Source organism: Leptonychotes weddellii, chromosome 10 (genome assembly GCF_054177405.1).
Source record: "Leptonychotes weddellii isolate Sample4059 chromosome 10, ASM5417740v2, whole genome shotgun sequence".
Taxonomy (NCBI): domain Eukaryota; kingdom Metazoa; phylum Chordata; class Mammalia; order Carnivora; family Phocidae; genus Leptonychotes; species Leptonychotes weddellii.
Genome location: NC_138378.1, coordinates 51,776,220 through 51,793,157, shown reverse-complemented (window position 1 = coordinate 51,793,157; position 16,938 = coordinate 51,776,220). Strand labels below are relative to the sequence as shown.

Sequence of the window (16,938 nt, the reverse complement as noted above, 5' to 3'; positions counted from 1 at the left end):
GCAGGGGGAGTGGGAGAGGGAGAAGCAGGCTTCCTGCTCTGCAGGAAGCCTGATGCGGGACTCGATCCCAGGACCCTGGGATTATGACCTGAGCTGAAGGCAGATGCTTAACAACTGAGCCATCCAGGCCCCCCAAGAGACTCATTTTAGACCCAAAGACACCTCCAAATTGAAAGTGACAGAGTGGGAAACTGTTTATCATGCTAATTGATATCAAAAGAAAGCTGGGGTGGCAGTCCTTATATCAGACAAATTAGATTTTAAACCAAAGACTATAATAAGAGATGAGGAAAGACCTATATCCTAATTAGAGGGTGTATCCAACAAGAAGATCTAACAATTGTAAATATTTATGCCCCTAACATGGGAGCAGCCATTTAGAAAAACCAGTTAATAACAAAATTAAACACATTGATAATAATACAATAATAGTAGGGGACTTTAACACCCCACTCACTGCAATGGACAGATCTTCTAAGCGGAAGATCAACAAGGAAACAAGGGCTTTGAATGACACACTGGGCCAGATGGACTTCACAGATATATTCAGAACATTACATCCCAAAGCAACAGAATACACATTCTTCTCGAGTGCACATGGAACATTCTTCAGAATAGATCATATGCTGGGTCATAAACCAGGTCTCAACCAGTACCAAAAGATTCGGATCATTCCCGGCATATTTTCTGACCACAGTGCTTTGAAACTGGAACTCAGTCACAAGAGGAGATTTGGAAAGAACTCAGTTACATGGAGGCTAAAGAGTATCCTACTAAAGAATGAATGGGTCAACCTGGAAATTAAAGAATAATTTAAAAAATTCATGGAAACAAATGAAAATGAAACAACTGTTCAAAACCTTTGGGACGTAGCAAAGGCGGTCCTAAGAGGGAAATATATAGCAATACAAGCTTTTCTCAGGAAACAAGAAAGGTCTCAAATACACAACCTAACCTTACACCTGATGGAGCTGGTGAAAGAACAGCAAATAAATCCTAAACCCAGCAGGAGAAGAGAAATAATAAAGATCAGAGCAGAAATCAATGAAACCAAAAGAATAGTAGAACAGGTCAATGAAACTAGGAGCTGGTTCTTTGAAAGAATTAAGAAGATTGATAAACCCCTGGCCAGACTTACTAAAAAGAAAAGAGAAAGACCCAAATAAATAAAATCATGAGTGAAAGAGGAGAGATCACAGCTAACACCAAAGAAATACAAACAATTATAAGAACGTATTATGAGCAACTATATGCCAACAAAGTAGGCAATCTGGAAGAAATGGATGCATTCCTAGAGACACATAAACTACCAAAACTGAAACCAGAAAGAGAAAACCTGAACAGACCCATAACCAACAAGGATATTAAAGCAGTAATCAAAAATCTCCCAACAAACAATAGTCCAGGGCCAATGGCTTCCCAGGGGATTTCTACCAAACATTTAAAGAAGAACTAATGCCTATTCTTATGAAGCTGTTTCAAAAAATAGAAATGGAAGGAAAACTTCCAAACTCATTTTATGAGGCCAGCATTACCTTGATCCCAAAACCAGACAGAGACCCCATCAAAAAGGAGAATTACAGACCAATATCCCTGATGAACATGGATGCGAAAATTGTCACCAAGATACTAGCCAATAGGATCCAACAGTACATTAAAAGGACTGTTCACCACGACCAAGTGAGATTTATTCCTGGGCTGCAAGAGTGGTTCAATATCTGCAAATCAAATAAAGGACAAAAACCATATAGTCCTCTCAGTAGAAGGAGAAAAAGCATTTGACAGTACAATTTCGTGATTAAAACTCTTCACAGTGTAGGGATAGAGGGAACATACTTCAATATCATAAAAGCCATCTATGAAAAGCCCACAGTGAATATCATTCTCAATAGGGAAAAACAGAGCTTTTTCCCTAACGTCAGGAAAAATGGCAGGGATGTCCATTCTCACCACTGTTGTTCAATATAGTACTAGAAGTCCTAGCCTCAGCAGTCAGACAACAAAAATAAAAAGCATCCAAATTGGCGAAGAAGTCAAACTTTGACTCTTCACAGAGGACATGATACTCTATGTGGAAAACCCAAATGACTCCACCCCAGAATTGCTAGAACTAAAGCAGGAATTTAGCAGTGTGGCAGGATATAAAATCAACACACAGAAATCAGTTGCATTTCTATGCACTAACAGTGAGACAGAAGAAATAGTAAGGAGTCAATCCCATTTACAATTGCACCAAAAACCATAAGATACCTAGGAATAAACCTAACCAAAGAGGCAAAGGATCTGTACTCAGAAAACTACAGAACAGTCATGAAAGAAATTGAGGAAGACACAGAGAAATGGAAAAACATTCCGTGCTCACGGATTTGAAGAACAAATATTGTTAAAATGTCTGTGGTACCTAGAGCAATCTTATACGATTCAGTGCAATCCCTATTTCCTTGTTTTAATTTGCATTTCCCTAATGACAAATGATGAGCTTTTACCTTTTTTTTTGTTTTGCCATTTATTTCTCTCTCAAGTGACTGTTAAGATCTTTATTCATATTTTAATTGGGTTCTTTTTTTACTGTTGAGTTTTAAAAGTTTTTTTTTTCCCCATATTTTAGATACAAGTACTTCAGCCAGTAGTGATTTGCAAATACAGGTATACCTCAGAGATACTGCACATTTGGTTCTAGACTACTGCAATAAAGCACATCAAATCAGTTTTCTGGTTTCCTAGTGCATATGAAAATTATATTTATAGTGTACTATAGTCTGTTGTGTGTGAAAAATAGCATTATGTCTAAAAGGATGTACCTATATTAACTTAAACATACTTTATTACTAGAAAATGCTAACCATCATCTGAACTTTCAGTAATTCATAATTGTTTTATTGGAGTAGAGTCTTGCCTTGATGTTAATGACTGCTGACTGATCACATTGGTTGGTAGTTTCTGAAGTTTGGGGTGGCTGTGGCAGTTTCTTAGAAGACAGCAATAAATTTTGTCGACTGACTCTTTCATAAATGAGTTTACTGCGGCATGTGATGCTGTTTGATAGCATATTTTTACTCACAGTAGAACTTCTTTCAAAATTGCAACAAACCCTGTTGCTGCTTTATCAATTAAGTTTATGTAATACTCTGAATTCTTCTTTGTCATTTCAGCAGTCTTCACAGCATCTTCACCAGGAGTAAACTCCATCTCAAGAAATCATTTCTCTGCCCATCTGTAAGAAACAACTTCATCTGTTAAAGGTTTTATCATCAGATTGCAGCATTTCAGTTTTATCTTCAGGTTCCACTTCTAATTCTAGTCCTCTTTCCTACCACACCTGCGTTTACTTCCTCTACTGAGGTCTTGAACCCCTCAGAGTAATCCATGAGGGTAGGAATTAGCTTCTTCCAAATTCCTATTAATACTGATCCCTCCACATGAATGATAAATGTTGTCACCTAGAATGGTGAATCCTTTCCAGAAGGTTTTCAGTTTCTTCGCTTAGATCCATCAGAGGAATCACTATCTCTAGCAGCTATAGCCTAACAAAATGTATTTCTTATATAATGAGACTTGGTAAGCCAAAATTACTCTGATCCATGAGCTGCTATGAAATTTGTATATGACATCTTCCGTTGTAAGGCTGTTTTGTCTACACTGAAAACCTGTTATTTATTGTAGCCATCTGCAGTAATAATCTGAGCTAGATTTTCTGGATGACTTGCCACAGTTTCTACATCAGCACTTGCTGCTTCACCCTGCACTTTGATGTTATGGAGATGGCTTATTTCCTTAAACCTCATGAACCAGCCTCTGCTAGCTTCATACTTTTCTTCTGTAGTTTCCTCACCTCTCTCAGCCTTTATAGTATGGAAGAGAGTTAGGGCCTTCTTGATTAGTCTTTGGCTTAAGGGAATGTTGTGGCTGGCTTGATCTTCTATCCAGGCCACTAAAACTTTTATCAGTGATATGGTGGGTTCACTTTTTTTTTTTTTTTTAAATCATTTGTGTGTTCATTGGAGAAGCACTTTTGTTTAAGAACTTACCCTTTGCATTCAAAACTTGGCTTACTGTTTGGTTCAAGGGGCCTAATTTTCAGCCTGTCTCAGCTTTCAACATACCTTTTTCACTGAACTTAATCATTTCTAGCTTTTGATTTAAAGTGAGAGATGTATAACTCTTCCTTGAACACTTGAGAGGCTAATGTAGAGTTATTAATTGGCTTAATTTCAATATTGGTGTGTCTCAGAATAGGGAGTCCCAAGGAGAGTGAGATAAATATATGGTGGAAATGGCTGGTTGGTGGAACAGTCTGAACACATACAATGTTTATTTATTTATTTATTTTTAAAGATTTTTTATTTTATTTATTTGACAGAGAGAGACACAGCGAGAGAGGGAACACAAGCAGGGGGAGTGGGAGAGGGAGAAGCAGGCTCCCCGCAGAGCAGGGAGCCCGATGCGGCACTCGATCCCAGGACCCCAGGATCATGACCTGAGCCGAAGGCAGTCGCTTAACCAACTGAGCCACCCAGGCGCCCACATACAATGTTTATTAAGTTTGCTGTCTTATGTGGGTGTGATTTGTGGTGCCTCAAAACAATTACAGTAGTGACATCAAAGATCACTGATCACAAATCACTATAACAAATATAACAATAATGTAAAGGTTTGAAATACTGTGACACAGAGGCACAATATGAGCAAGTACTATTGGAAAAATACTCCAGGCAGGCTTGCCACAACCCTTCAGTTTGTAAACAGAGTATCCATGAAGCATAATAAAGGAAGGTGTGCTTGTATTTTCTTTCTCTTACTGTGTGGTTTGTGTTTTCATTTTCTTATCAGTATCCTTCTAAGCAGAAGCTTTAAATTTTAATAAAGTCTAAATTATCATTTTTTCTTTCATGAGTTCTGCTTTTGGTTTTTGTTTTATCTTAAACCTCATTGCCACACCCAAGGTCAACAGATTTTGCATCTTTTTTTACTCCATTGTCTTGATAGTAAGCTCTATAGTAAGTCTTGAAATAGGGTAAAATCCTCCAACTTTGTTCGTCAGTATTGTGTTGACTGTTCAGCCTTTCGCTTTTCCATTTAATGTGTCAAATCAGTTTGTTGATATTTGCAAAGGAGTTGAATCTGTAGATAATGGTGGGAAGAATTGACAACTATATTATCTTCCACTTCATGATCATGGAACATTTTTCTGTTTGTTTAGGTCTTTATCTCTATTTCTTGTTTGCGAGTATTTTTATATGAATAGGTGTTGGGTTTCATAAAATTTATTTGGTGTGGCAGTTAATATGATCATAGGTTTGTTTTTTTTTTCCATAGCCTGTTGATGCGGTTGATAACGTTGCTTTTATGTATATTAAACCCAGCCTTGCATTCCTGAAGTAAATTCCTCTTGGTTGTGATGTGTAATCTTTTTTATATGTGGCTGGATTTGGTGTGATAGTATTTTTTTTCATCTGTACCTTCTGTCTTTGTCTAGTTTTGTTATCTGGATAATATTGGCCTCAGTGTTCTTTTTTTTTCCTCCCTCCCTCCTGCCCCCTCCCCCTCCTCTCTTTCTCAAAAGAGTCTGTGAAGGATTGAAGGTAATTCTTTTTTTTTTAATTTTATTTATTTATTTGACAGAGTGCACAAGCAGGGGGAGCAGCAGGCAGAGGGAGAAGCAGGCTCCCCACCGAGCAAGGAGCCTGACATGGGACTCGATCCCAGCACCCTGGGACCATGACCTGAGCCAAAGGCAGTTGCTTAACTGGCTAAGCCACTGAGGCGCCCCTGAAGTTAATTTTTTATATGTATCATAGAATTCATCAGTGAAGCCATCTGGGCCTGGACTTTTCTTAGTGGGAAACTTTTAGATTAATGACTCAAGTGCTTGTTAAAGGTGTATTCAGATTTTCTACTTTTTGAATCAGTTGTAGTAGTTTGTCTAGGAATTTGTCCGTTTCATCTAAGTCATTGAATCTGTTGGCATATAGTTGTTCACAGTATTTCTTGTATTCAAATCTTGCATATCTGAAATAAGTTCCAGTTGGTCCTAGTGTATAATTCATTTTATACATTGTTGGATTCAGTTTACTAATATTTTTTTTTTGAGGATTTTTACCTCTTTGTTTATGAAGGATATTGTAGTTTTACCTTACACTGTTTTTGGTTTTGGTATTGGGGTAATGCTGTCCTCACAGAATGAGTTAGGGAGACTCTGCTTTTATTTTCTAGAGATTGTGGAGAAATCGTGTAATTTTTTCCTTAAATGCTATAATTCACCAGTAAAATTACTTGGGCCTACTGCTTTCTTTTGGAAGGTTACAAATTAGTGAATCAATGTGTTTACTAGATACAGGCCTTTAAGGATGAAATAGGGGATAGTATTATAGCTGTACATCAAAAAGATAAAAAAAGATACTTTGAACAACTCTATACACATGAATTTGATAACTTTAATGAAATAGACTTCTCAAACTATTGAAACTCACCAAGGTGAAATAGACAGTTTGAAGAGCCCGATGCCTGTTAAGGAAATTGAATTTATAACTTAAAATGTTCTGAAAAATAAATCTTCAGAGTCTGACGTTTTTACTGGTTTACCAAATATTTAAAGAAGAATTAACACCAAGTCTATATAATCATTTCTGAAAACAGGAGAGGAGACCCTTCCAGATGTTTTTTTTTTTTTAAAGATTTTATTTATTTATTTGAGAGAGAGAATGAGAGACAGCACAAGAGGGAAGAGGGTCAGAGGGAGAAGCAGACCCCCTGCTGATCAGGGAGCCCGATGCGGGACTCGATCCCGGGACTCCAGGATCATGACCTGAGCCGAAGGCAGTCGCTCAACCAACTGAGCCACCCAGGCGCCCCTTTCCAGATGTTTTTATGAAACTAGTATTACCCTGATTTCAAAGCCAATTGAAAGTGGTGTGCACAAAAAAGAAAACTACCAGCTGATAACCTCATAAATCTAGATTGCAAAAGTTGTTAATGAAATGTTAACAAATAGAATTGAGTACAACTACATCTTGGCATTATATAAAAAATATACACCATGATCAAATGGAGTGAATTCAGGTGGATGCAAGATTGGTTCATTATTCAGAAGCCAATCAATGTAATGCACCCTGGTAACAGGTTAAAGAAAAATTATTTATGATTACAGCAGTTGATGCAGAAAACTTAAAAATTTTTTTCTGTTTTTATTTGATACAGAAAGCTTTTGACAAAAATACATCACCCATTCATAATAAAACTCAGAAAACTAGAAATAGAGGGAAACTTCTTCAGTTTGAAAAGGTTATCTACAAAAAACCTACAGCTAACATAGAGGTGAAAAACTCTGAGATTGGGAACAAGGCAAGGATGTTCGCTTTCACCACTGCTGTTCAACATAATACTAGTTTTAGCCAGTGCAGTAAAGAAAGAAAAAAAGGAATACAGATCAGAAATGAATAAAACTGATCTTATATGCAAATGGCATGATGTTTGTAGAAAATCCATTTTAAAACTCAGCACTAATAAGTGAGTTCAACAAGGTTGCAGTATACCAGATCAACATAAAGATCTAATCATATTTTTGTACATTAGTAATGAGTATGTAGAAACAATTTTAAAATCTCCAATTATTTAAAAAATACTAGTTTTGTGAAAATTTCAAAACACTGATGGAAGAAATCAATGCACCCTGGTAACAGGTTTCTCCATAAATAAATGGAGAAACATTGTCTTCCAGTCTATGGATATAACATAATGAAGATGTTCTCTTCAAATCTCTTTGTATATAATTAACACAATTTCTATTAAAATTCTAGCAAGACTTTTTTCATAGATATACACAAGATTATTCTAAAATATATTTGAAAAGTCCAACTTAAGAATAGATAAAACAATTCTCATAATGAATAATAAAGGGAGGGAATCATTTCACCTGATTTCAAAACTTACTATATAGCTCCATTAATCATAATTGTTAATGTCAGAGGGAGAGACACATAGATCAGTAGAGAATAAAGGACTCAGGAATAGCCCTATACAAGTATAGCTAAGTGATTTTTGACAAAAGTGCAAAAGCAGTTCAGTGTAGGATGGATACTTTAAAATGTTCCTGAAGCAGCTGAGTACCCATAGGTTTAAAAAAAAAAAAAAAAGATTAAAATGGATCATAGATTTAAACAAAACATTAAAGCACACAATTGTTAGAAGGTAACAGGTTTTATTTTCAAGTTCTAGGGCATGGTGAAATGTTCTTAGTCATAACACCAAAAGTATGATTCATAAAATTTTGATAGAGTATCTTGTGAAAATGAAAATTTTTTGCTTTGATAAAAACCCTGTTAAAAGATGAGCTACAGACTGGAAGAAAATGTATAAACCGTATTCAACCAATGACTCAGAACATAAAAAGAGTTCTCAAAACTCAGCATTCAATCAGTCCAATTATAAAATGGGCAAAAGATATGAACAGACATTTCACTGAACAGTACATATGAATGGCAAATAAACGCAGGAAAAAATGTTTAATTACCCTAGCCTTTACGGAAATGCAAATGAAAACTATGATGAGATACCACCACATATCCTTTAGAGCATCTTGAACAGTACCCATTAATATCAAATACTGGCTGGAATGGGGGGGGAAAGAAAATGGACATCTCCATATATTGTTGTTGTGAATATTAAATGGTAAACTCATTTTAGAAAAGAGTTTGGCTGTTTCTCAAAAATCTGCACATAACTTTTTAATAGCTTTATTTTTAAAGGCCATTAAGTTATATTTATTGTTTTGATGGAAGAATGTACCATGTGAAAACAGTACAATAGAAAATTGCTTTTTATCTCTGTAAATCAGTAGTAAGTTTAGAATAAAGGATTGGGGGTTGTCACAGGAAATATTAATAGGAATGTTATGGGTTTGTTAAAGGGAAAAGTGGTTTGCAGAAAGACATACCTATAGAAAAATACTTTTATAGAATTCTTGAAGATTTTAAAGCTTTTCTTATCAGCATGACTGGATTTTAGATTTGATTCTTTGGTTTATTGAAATCTTAAAGCTGTAGTTTGTAGTGGGGAGGTATAGGAGTAGCACTGAAAATGTAGGTATAAAGTTTCAACTGATATTATATGTGTGTCACTTTCATGTCCTGTCATTGCAGTATGGTTGACTTTTTAGGACCTCTTCCTGAGTCTGGGGCAGAAACTTCAGTACATATTGAAGGAACACTTTAGAAACCATTGTGGTTAAGACTTAAATTGTGTTATGTATCACTGATATATTTTGTAGGTATGTTTGAATTTTTCAGACAATTTCAGAAACTTGATGGTTTCCCATTTTTAAGGAAGGCAGCACAATTCTGATGTCAGATTTGGGAGTTCCTGGTATGCTATTTTCTAGCTTTTTGTAAATTCTTTTTATCATCTTTAAGCTTAACTTCATGGAGTTGTTAGGAGTAAATGATATATAGTATGTCTAGCGGTTGATCAGCACAATGCTTTGGTATATGATAAGCACTCCAAAACTGTCAGTCTTGGGAAGCCTGGGTGGCTCAGTTGGTTAAGCGTCTGCCTTTGGCTCAGGTCATGATCCTGGAGTCCCAGGATCGAGTCCCGCCTTGGGCTCCCTGTTCAGTGGGGAGTCTGCTTCTCCCTCTGACCCACCTCCCTCTCATGTTCTTTCTCTCACTCTCATTCTCTCTCAAATAAATAAAATCTTTAAAAAAAACAAAAACAAAAACCTGTCAGTCTTTTAGACTAGCCAGACTCAATAGCATGCAAAGGTAGCCCTATATACTGTTACCCTGGAGATGTTTATTTCAGTAATATGAAACCAAATGACTGCTCTGGAAATATAATTAGTCACAAGGTATTCTGATAAGATGAATATAGTTCAGGTGAGAGCTGGCAGATTTTTGGAGGTGAGGTGCCAAACTTCAGTCATTAACCATCTTCCCATCTCACCCTGTGTTTAGAAGCTTCTGTGGTATGAAATATTGGCAGAGGTGCCTTTGGAGATACTGCTGGTTGATGCTTGGCCGGGCTTAGGTTTCTCTTATTTAATGAGACCTAAGGATGGTTCTTGATTCTTTCCCGTCTATATTTAACACATCCAGTTGGTCACTTAAGTGCTGCTGATTGATTCCCTCAATATGTATCTTATAATATCATTTTGCCTGTCACTGCTGCAAGTCAGGTGTTCATTATTTCTCATTATAAATAACTATAAAAGCTCCCTAACTGGTCTTCCTGCTTCCTAACTAGTTCGGATTCTAGTCTGCCACTCATACCAAAGGGAGCTTTCTAAAATGCAAATTTGGTTATGTAAGCAGAGTTAAGAGTCTGTTATTGTGGAATCAGAACTTCTGGGTTCAAATCCCATCTCTGTCTTGTGTGATCCTGGGTGAATTCTCCATGCCTTGGTTTCTACATTTATTAAAAAGGATAACTACTCAAATTGGGCCCAAAGTCACTTGGAAAGATTGCTAAAAATACCCTGTCTAGCTCCACCCCTGTTACTGGGTCCCTTGATCTTGGGTTGGGTCATGAAACCCATAACTTAATGAAAAACACCTCAGTTGGTTCCCATAAAAAGATACCCTTTTATGGGTTTTCTTTAGACATCATGTACTTTGTCTTTAGGTTTTTGTACTTCTTGTGTCTGATATGATATGCACACCTGCTTTGTCCAGCTCCTTCAGCACTTGGTTCCAGGCTTGTCTTCTGCCAGGAAGTGTCTGACTTTATGATTATGCATTTCATGCTTCAGGAAGTCCTCTCCAGGGCGCCTGGGTGGCTCAGTTGGTTAAGCGACTGCCTTCGGCTCAGGTCATGATCCCAGGGTCCTGGGATCGAGTCCCACATCGGGCTCCCGGCTCAGCGGGGAGCCTGCTTCTCCCTCTGACCCTCTCCTCTCTCATGCTGTTTCTCTCTTGCTCGCTTTCTAATAAATAAATAAATAAAATCTTTAAAAAAAAGAAAAAAAAAAGAGAAAAAAGGAAGTCCTCTCCAATACAGCAGTTCAGTGTTACATAATCTTTCTCAAATACACTGTCTAAAATATAGGACAAAAGGGAATTATTTCAGTTCTGGACAACTATTATAAAAGCATAAATTCCTTCACTTCTTGGCATTTGGCATTTTGCAACTCCTGGTTTATTGATTTGCTATCTGTCTCTTCTAAGACCCTTGAGAATAAATTTTATATCCTCAGTGTCTTGTTAATCTTAAAATTATATTTATCATAGAGCTAAAAGTTATTCTCAAGAAATTTTCTTTACTGAAATGAAGCATCTTTATGACGAGGTGTGCAAAGTGGGGGGTCATGTTGCATGAAGTCTTTGTTTTCTTTTTTCTTTTTTTAAGGTTTTATTTATTTGTCAGAGAGAGAGAGGGAGAGCACACAAGCAGGGGGAATGGCAGGCAGAGGGAGAAGCAGGCTCCCTGGTAAGCAAGGAGCCCAATGCAGGACTCGATCCCAGGACCTCAGACACTTAACCAACTGTGCCACCCAGACGTCTCGAAGTTTTTGTTTTCTTACTGTATCATTTATTTGGATTCATCTACCTTTCATATTTGTACATCTCAGACTGACTTCCTTGGTTTTCTGTAGTTTTTAACTGAAACATAGTTTGGTTTATTCCAATATTTGTAGGTGAGGACATTGTGGGATAGAACCAGAAATGAAACCAAGAATGTAAAAGATTATGAGCAGATTTGATTCTGGGTTTTGGATGTTTTATGTGTTTTATTTAGTAAATCATTCCTAATTCATTTAGATTTGGATGTTTTGCCCAAGGCATTCAAACTTTGTGCATTTTAGTTTTCCTGTTGGCAAAATGAGATAATAGACTAGGTGGACTCTAAAGTTCCTTCCAGCTCTAAAATTTCTATTCCAAGTAATAATGAATAGCTGTTCAAATATTTAGGTGTTGCTATTAATAATAAAGTTATAAGACTTGTTTTATCTTTTAAGCTCTCTCCATTTTATAAATCATTTGTTTCAGGCACACATCAAAAAACTTTGGTATCAACAAAAGTTAATTTCCTTCTCTTGTTACCTAGATTTTCCTGGAGCTGTTCATTATAGTTCTTTCTGATTTGAGTGTAACTTTATTGAAACAGATGCAGGGAGGCTGATAAGTAGATATAACTCAAGTATTGTAATGAAAGAACTTGCCAAATGATTTTTCTCAGTGGGCTGCTAATACATGAGAAAAGTCAAAATGTTAAAAAAAAAACTTCTTTGTTAATGTGGTAGATTATTTTGCTCTCGATTAACATTTAGGTCTTCTTTGTTTTCATTTAAGTGCCAAGGATGACATTGATCTCGATGCCTTGGCTGCAGAAATAGAAGGAGCTGGTGCTGCCAAAGAACAGGAACCTCAAAAGTCAAAGGGGAAAAAGAAAAAGGATAAAAGAAAGCCAGACTTTGAGTAAGTATATTTCAAATATATTTGATTTTTATTAGCTTTGGTACTAGATTGACTTATTAAGCTAATTCAGTGCCTCAGAATATATTTTAATCCTTTTCTAGTGAAGATGATATCCTGAAAGAACTGGAAGAATTGTCTTGGGAAGCTCAAGGCATCAAAGCTGACAGAGAAAGTGCTGCAGTAAAGGTGAAAAACAGACCATTGTTACCTGTTCTGTGTCCTAGTGCCCGTTTTGGGGAGCTGCTTTTGGAAGCTTTTGAGCAGTGTGAATATGTTATTTAAAAATTTCTATAAATTCTGATGCCAAAGAGGGAAAACAATTTTTAGGAAATGTGTTTTAAGACTTTCACAGATATAAAAACATTTATTTGGGAATTTAAACGTATTTTGTGATAATGTTGCCTATTCATAAAATTGGTACATTTGGAGGTAGAACATTTCCCATCTTCGGTGTTCTGTGTTCTTTCTTTTTCATTCTTTGAATTTGAATAGCCTCAAAGTAATGGGAAAGTGATAGGCATATGTTTTTTTCTTTCCTTTTCCTCATAGGCTCTGTATGCCATTTGAGAAGGTAGTGAATGTGAACTGATGATTAGTACTTGCTTCAGAGCACCTGGATTCTGACATTTCCAGTGAATGTGAAATGTGCCTGAGGCCTAGGCTAGCTTCTGGTACTTGGTCGAGTTTTATATTTGTAAAAATGGACCTTATTTTGAAGTTATTTTGAGAATTTTTTCTATGTGTACTTAGTAAAATACATGATTGAGGACTCTTATTTTAAAAAATAAAATGTAACTATTAAAATCTTTAACAATGGAAATTTTTTAGCCAACAGAAAATAATGAAGAAGAATCCACCTCAAAACAAGATAAAAAAAAGAAAGGACAGAAAGGCAAAAAACAAAGTTTTGATGATAATGATAGTGAAGAATGGGAAGATAAAGATTCAAAATCAAAAAAGACTGCAAAGCCAAAAGTGGAAATGTACTCTGGGAGTGATGATGATGATGATGATTTTAATAAACTTTCTAAAAAAGCTAAAGGGAAAGTTCAGAAATCAAATAAAAAGGGGGATGGATCAGAAGAAGATGAGGATAACAGTAAAAGAGTTAAAGAGCGTTCCAGAGTAAATTCTTCAGGTGAAAGTGGTGATGAATCAGATGAATTTTTGCAGTCTAGAAAAGGACAGAAAAAAAATCAAAAAAATAAGCCAGGTCCTAATGTGGAGAGTGGGAATGAAGACGACGACTCCTCCTTCAAAATTAAGACAGTGGCCCAAAAGAAGGCAGAAAAGAAAGAACGTGAAAGAAAAAAGCGAGATGAAGAAAAAGCAAAACTGCGGAAGCTGAAAGAAAAAGAAGAGCTAGAGACTGGGAAAAAGGATCAGAGTAAACAGTCTCAAAAGAAATCTGAAGAAGAAGCTGTAAAATCCAAAGTGGCCCTTGATATTGGAGCAGTCCCTGCCTCTGAAGAGAAAGGAGAGACTCCCACAGCTGCTGAAGGTTGGTAACATTATCAAGGAAAGGGCTGAAGGTTTGGTTTGATAGTCCTAAGTTTTGCCCCAAAGTCATATTGGTTTTTGCCTTTGCTTATACAAGGACTTAAATTTTGAAGGACTTGTAAAAATTATATCTAAATACTTTTGATTTTCACTGTTAAACATTTATATGTAGTATAAAATATCTTTAAAATGGTTTGTGTACAGACTAGGATTTTTAAAGAATTTCACTGTGAAAGAAAACAGTTTTGGTGCTGATAAAGACTGCAGGTTGCCTAAATGATAAATTTATTCTTTTTGATATCTTAGTGTCAGATAATAACAATTCTTCCCTGTTTTAAATTTTTTTTATTTTTATAAATACTTTCCTGTTGTTTTTTATTTTTTAAGGTTTTTAAAAATTTATTTATTTGACAGAGAGAGACAGCAAGAGAGGGAACACAAGCAGGGGGAGTGGAGAGGGAGAAGCAGGCTTCCCGTGGAGCAGGGAGCCCGATGCGGGGCTCGATCCTGGGACCCTGGGATCATGACCTGAGCCAAAGGCAGATGCTTAACAACTGAGCCACCCAGGCACCCCAACTTTCTTGTTTTTAAAAACCCAATCCAATCTATGAAATAGAAAAGTAAAAACATGCTAAAATAAGTTAACATCTTTTAAGCAACAGTAAGCCAAGTTTTTATGCCAGAACCAATTAACAAAAAGTAAGTTTTCTAATTAAAATTCTCCTCCTTCAGGAGAATAAAGATCAAATGATTCACATAGGTTTTTTTAGACTAGAAAGCTTTCAATGGAAAAATTGACCTATCTTTTTTAACCAAATTTTTATTATCTGGACATCTTTGAGGAGTAACACCACAAAAGTAGTTTCATAAACTTTAATGCTGTTGACCTCTTGGAATATAATTATCTATGTTTTTTATTTTGTCCTCCTAATATCCCTATAAGGTAGGCATCATTCCTATCATCCCCATCTTATAGAGGCAGAACTAGCTACAGAATTTAGGCAGGAATTCAGATACCATGGATTAAGAGATACATTAGATACAGTAATACCTTCTTCCTGCTGTCAGGATCCTCCTCTCTTCTTGGATCCCTCAGGACAATTTAGAGCAACACCAGTATTGTAGGCTTCTAAGGAGGCAGCTGGACGGTTTTGAGCTATTCTGGCTACCCTCTTGATAGGGCTAGAGACCTAACTTGCTGCTGGCATCAGCCTTGGCCCAATATGGTCCTTGAATTCTGGGGTTTGCTTATCACTGCTTTAGGAAACAACTTTCTTTTTTTTTTTTTTTTAAAGATTTTATTTGTTTATTTGAGACAGAGAGAATGAGAGACAGAGAGCATGAGAGGGAGGAGGGTCAGAGGGAGAAGCAGACTCCCTGCCGAGCAGGGAGCCCGATGCGGGACTCGATCCAGGGACTCCAGGATCATGACCTGAGCCGAAGGCAGTCGCTTAACCAACTGAGCCACCCAGGCGCCCAGGAAACAACTTTCTATTTTATTTTCTTTTATTTTTTAAAGATTTTATTTATTTATTCATGAGAGGTAGAGGGAGAAGTAGGCTCCCTGCTGAGCAGGGAGCCCGATGCGGGACTCAATCCCAGGACCCTGGGATCATGACCCGAGTCGAAGGCAGACGCTTAACCATCTGAGCCACCCAGTCTCCCGGAAACAACTTTTTTAAAAAACACTTTGCCTTTGTTCTTTTTTGGTAGATGACAATGAAGGAGACAAAAAGAAAAAAGATAAGAAGAAAAAGAAAGGAGAGAAGGAAGAAAAAGAGAAAGAGAAGAAAAAAGGACCTAGCAAAGCCACAGTAAAGGCTATGCAAGAAGCTCTGGCTAAGCTTAAAGAAGAAGAAGAACGACAGAAGAGAGAAGAGGAGGAACGCATAAAGCGGCTTGAAGAGTTAGAAGCTAAGCGTAAAGAAGAGGTATGTGTTCATGAAGTTGTGTTTAACTTAAAAGTCTCTGCTCTGTAAATTATCTTTAACCTTCTAATTCTAAAAGTGTCATAGTTGTATGGTAATTCAGTTACTATTTTGATACAGACAAGATGAAGCAATACAGAAAATCCTACCTTTATTTTTTCAGATGCAGAAATTGGTTATGTATCCTTGCCAATACTTAGTCTACTTTCATGTGACATTAATTAATACTTATTTTGTACAGCCCTTAAAATATTTTCATTTGGATATTCCTAATGTAATACTTTGCATGTATCTCAAGAGCTTTACATTTGAGTTTGGGTTCTTTAGATTTAAATTTTATAATTATGCCAATACAATTTTTGTCTTATTTATGTACTCTTATGCAGGAAAGACTAGAACAAGAAAAGAGAGAAAGGAAAAAGCAAAAAGAGAAAGAAAGAAAAGAACGCTTAAAAAAAGAAGGGAAACTTTTAACTAAATCCCAGAGAGAAGCCAGAGCCAGAGCTGAAGCTACCCTTAAACTTCTACAAGCTCAGGGTAAGTAGTATTTTTAATTGACTGAACAGTCTAGAAGCTTCTGTCATACAGTTACAGGTCTGTAATGGTCAAAAGGAGAATTGAATTAGGCAGAAAATTCCTATGAAAATGCTGTGGGAAAAGTCAAATAATAATGTAAGGAATAGGGATACCTGGCTGGCTCAGATGGTAGAACATGCAGCTCGGTCTCAGGGTCATGAGTTACAAGCCCCACACTAGGTGTACAGCTTACTTAAAAAAAAAAAAAAGTAAAGAATAGGTAAGATAATTACATTATTCTGGGAGATGACTTCTATAAAGTGTATTCTAAACACCATATTATTTTACTTGTATTTTGCTTTAGTATGTATCTCTAACAAGTAAGGATTTTTTTTTTTTTTAAGATTTTATTTATTTATTTGAGAGAGAGAGAATGAGAGAGAGCACATGAGAGGGGGGAGGGTCAGAGGGAGAAGCAGACTCCCTGCCGAGCAGGGAGCCCGATGCGGGACTCGATCCAGGGACTCCAGGATCATGACCTGAGCCGAAGGCAGTCGCTTAACCAACTGAGCCACCCAGGCGCC

The 16,938-nt window shown here is 36.6% G+C and overlaps 1 protein-coding gene across 1 annotated transcript in view; it reads left to right on the top strand.

Annotated features, from left to right (window-relative positions):
• The window catches only part of EIF5B (eukaryotic translation initiation factor 5B), a 76,858-nt gene that overhangs the window by 22,082 nt on the left and 37,838 nt on the right, over positions 1 to 16,938 (top strand). Inside the window, exons 2-6 of the mRNA XM_081832302.1 lie at positions 12,285 to 12,410; positions 12,512 to 12,596; positions 13,239 to 13,911; positions 15,624 to 15,841; positions 16,225 to 16,382. Of these exons, the coding sequence (XP_081688428.1) occupies positions 12,285 to 12,410; positions 12,512 to 12,596; positions 13,239 to 13,911; positions 15,624 to 15,841; positions 16,225 to 16,382 (1,260 nt within the window). The remainder of the gene's footprint in view (positions 1 to 12,284; positions 12,411 to 12,511; positions 12,597 to 13,238; positions 13,912 to 15,623; positions 15,842 to 16,224; positions 16,383 to 16,938) is intronic.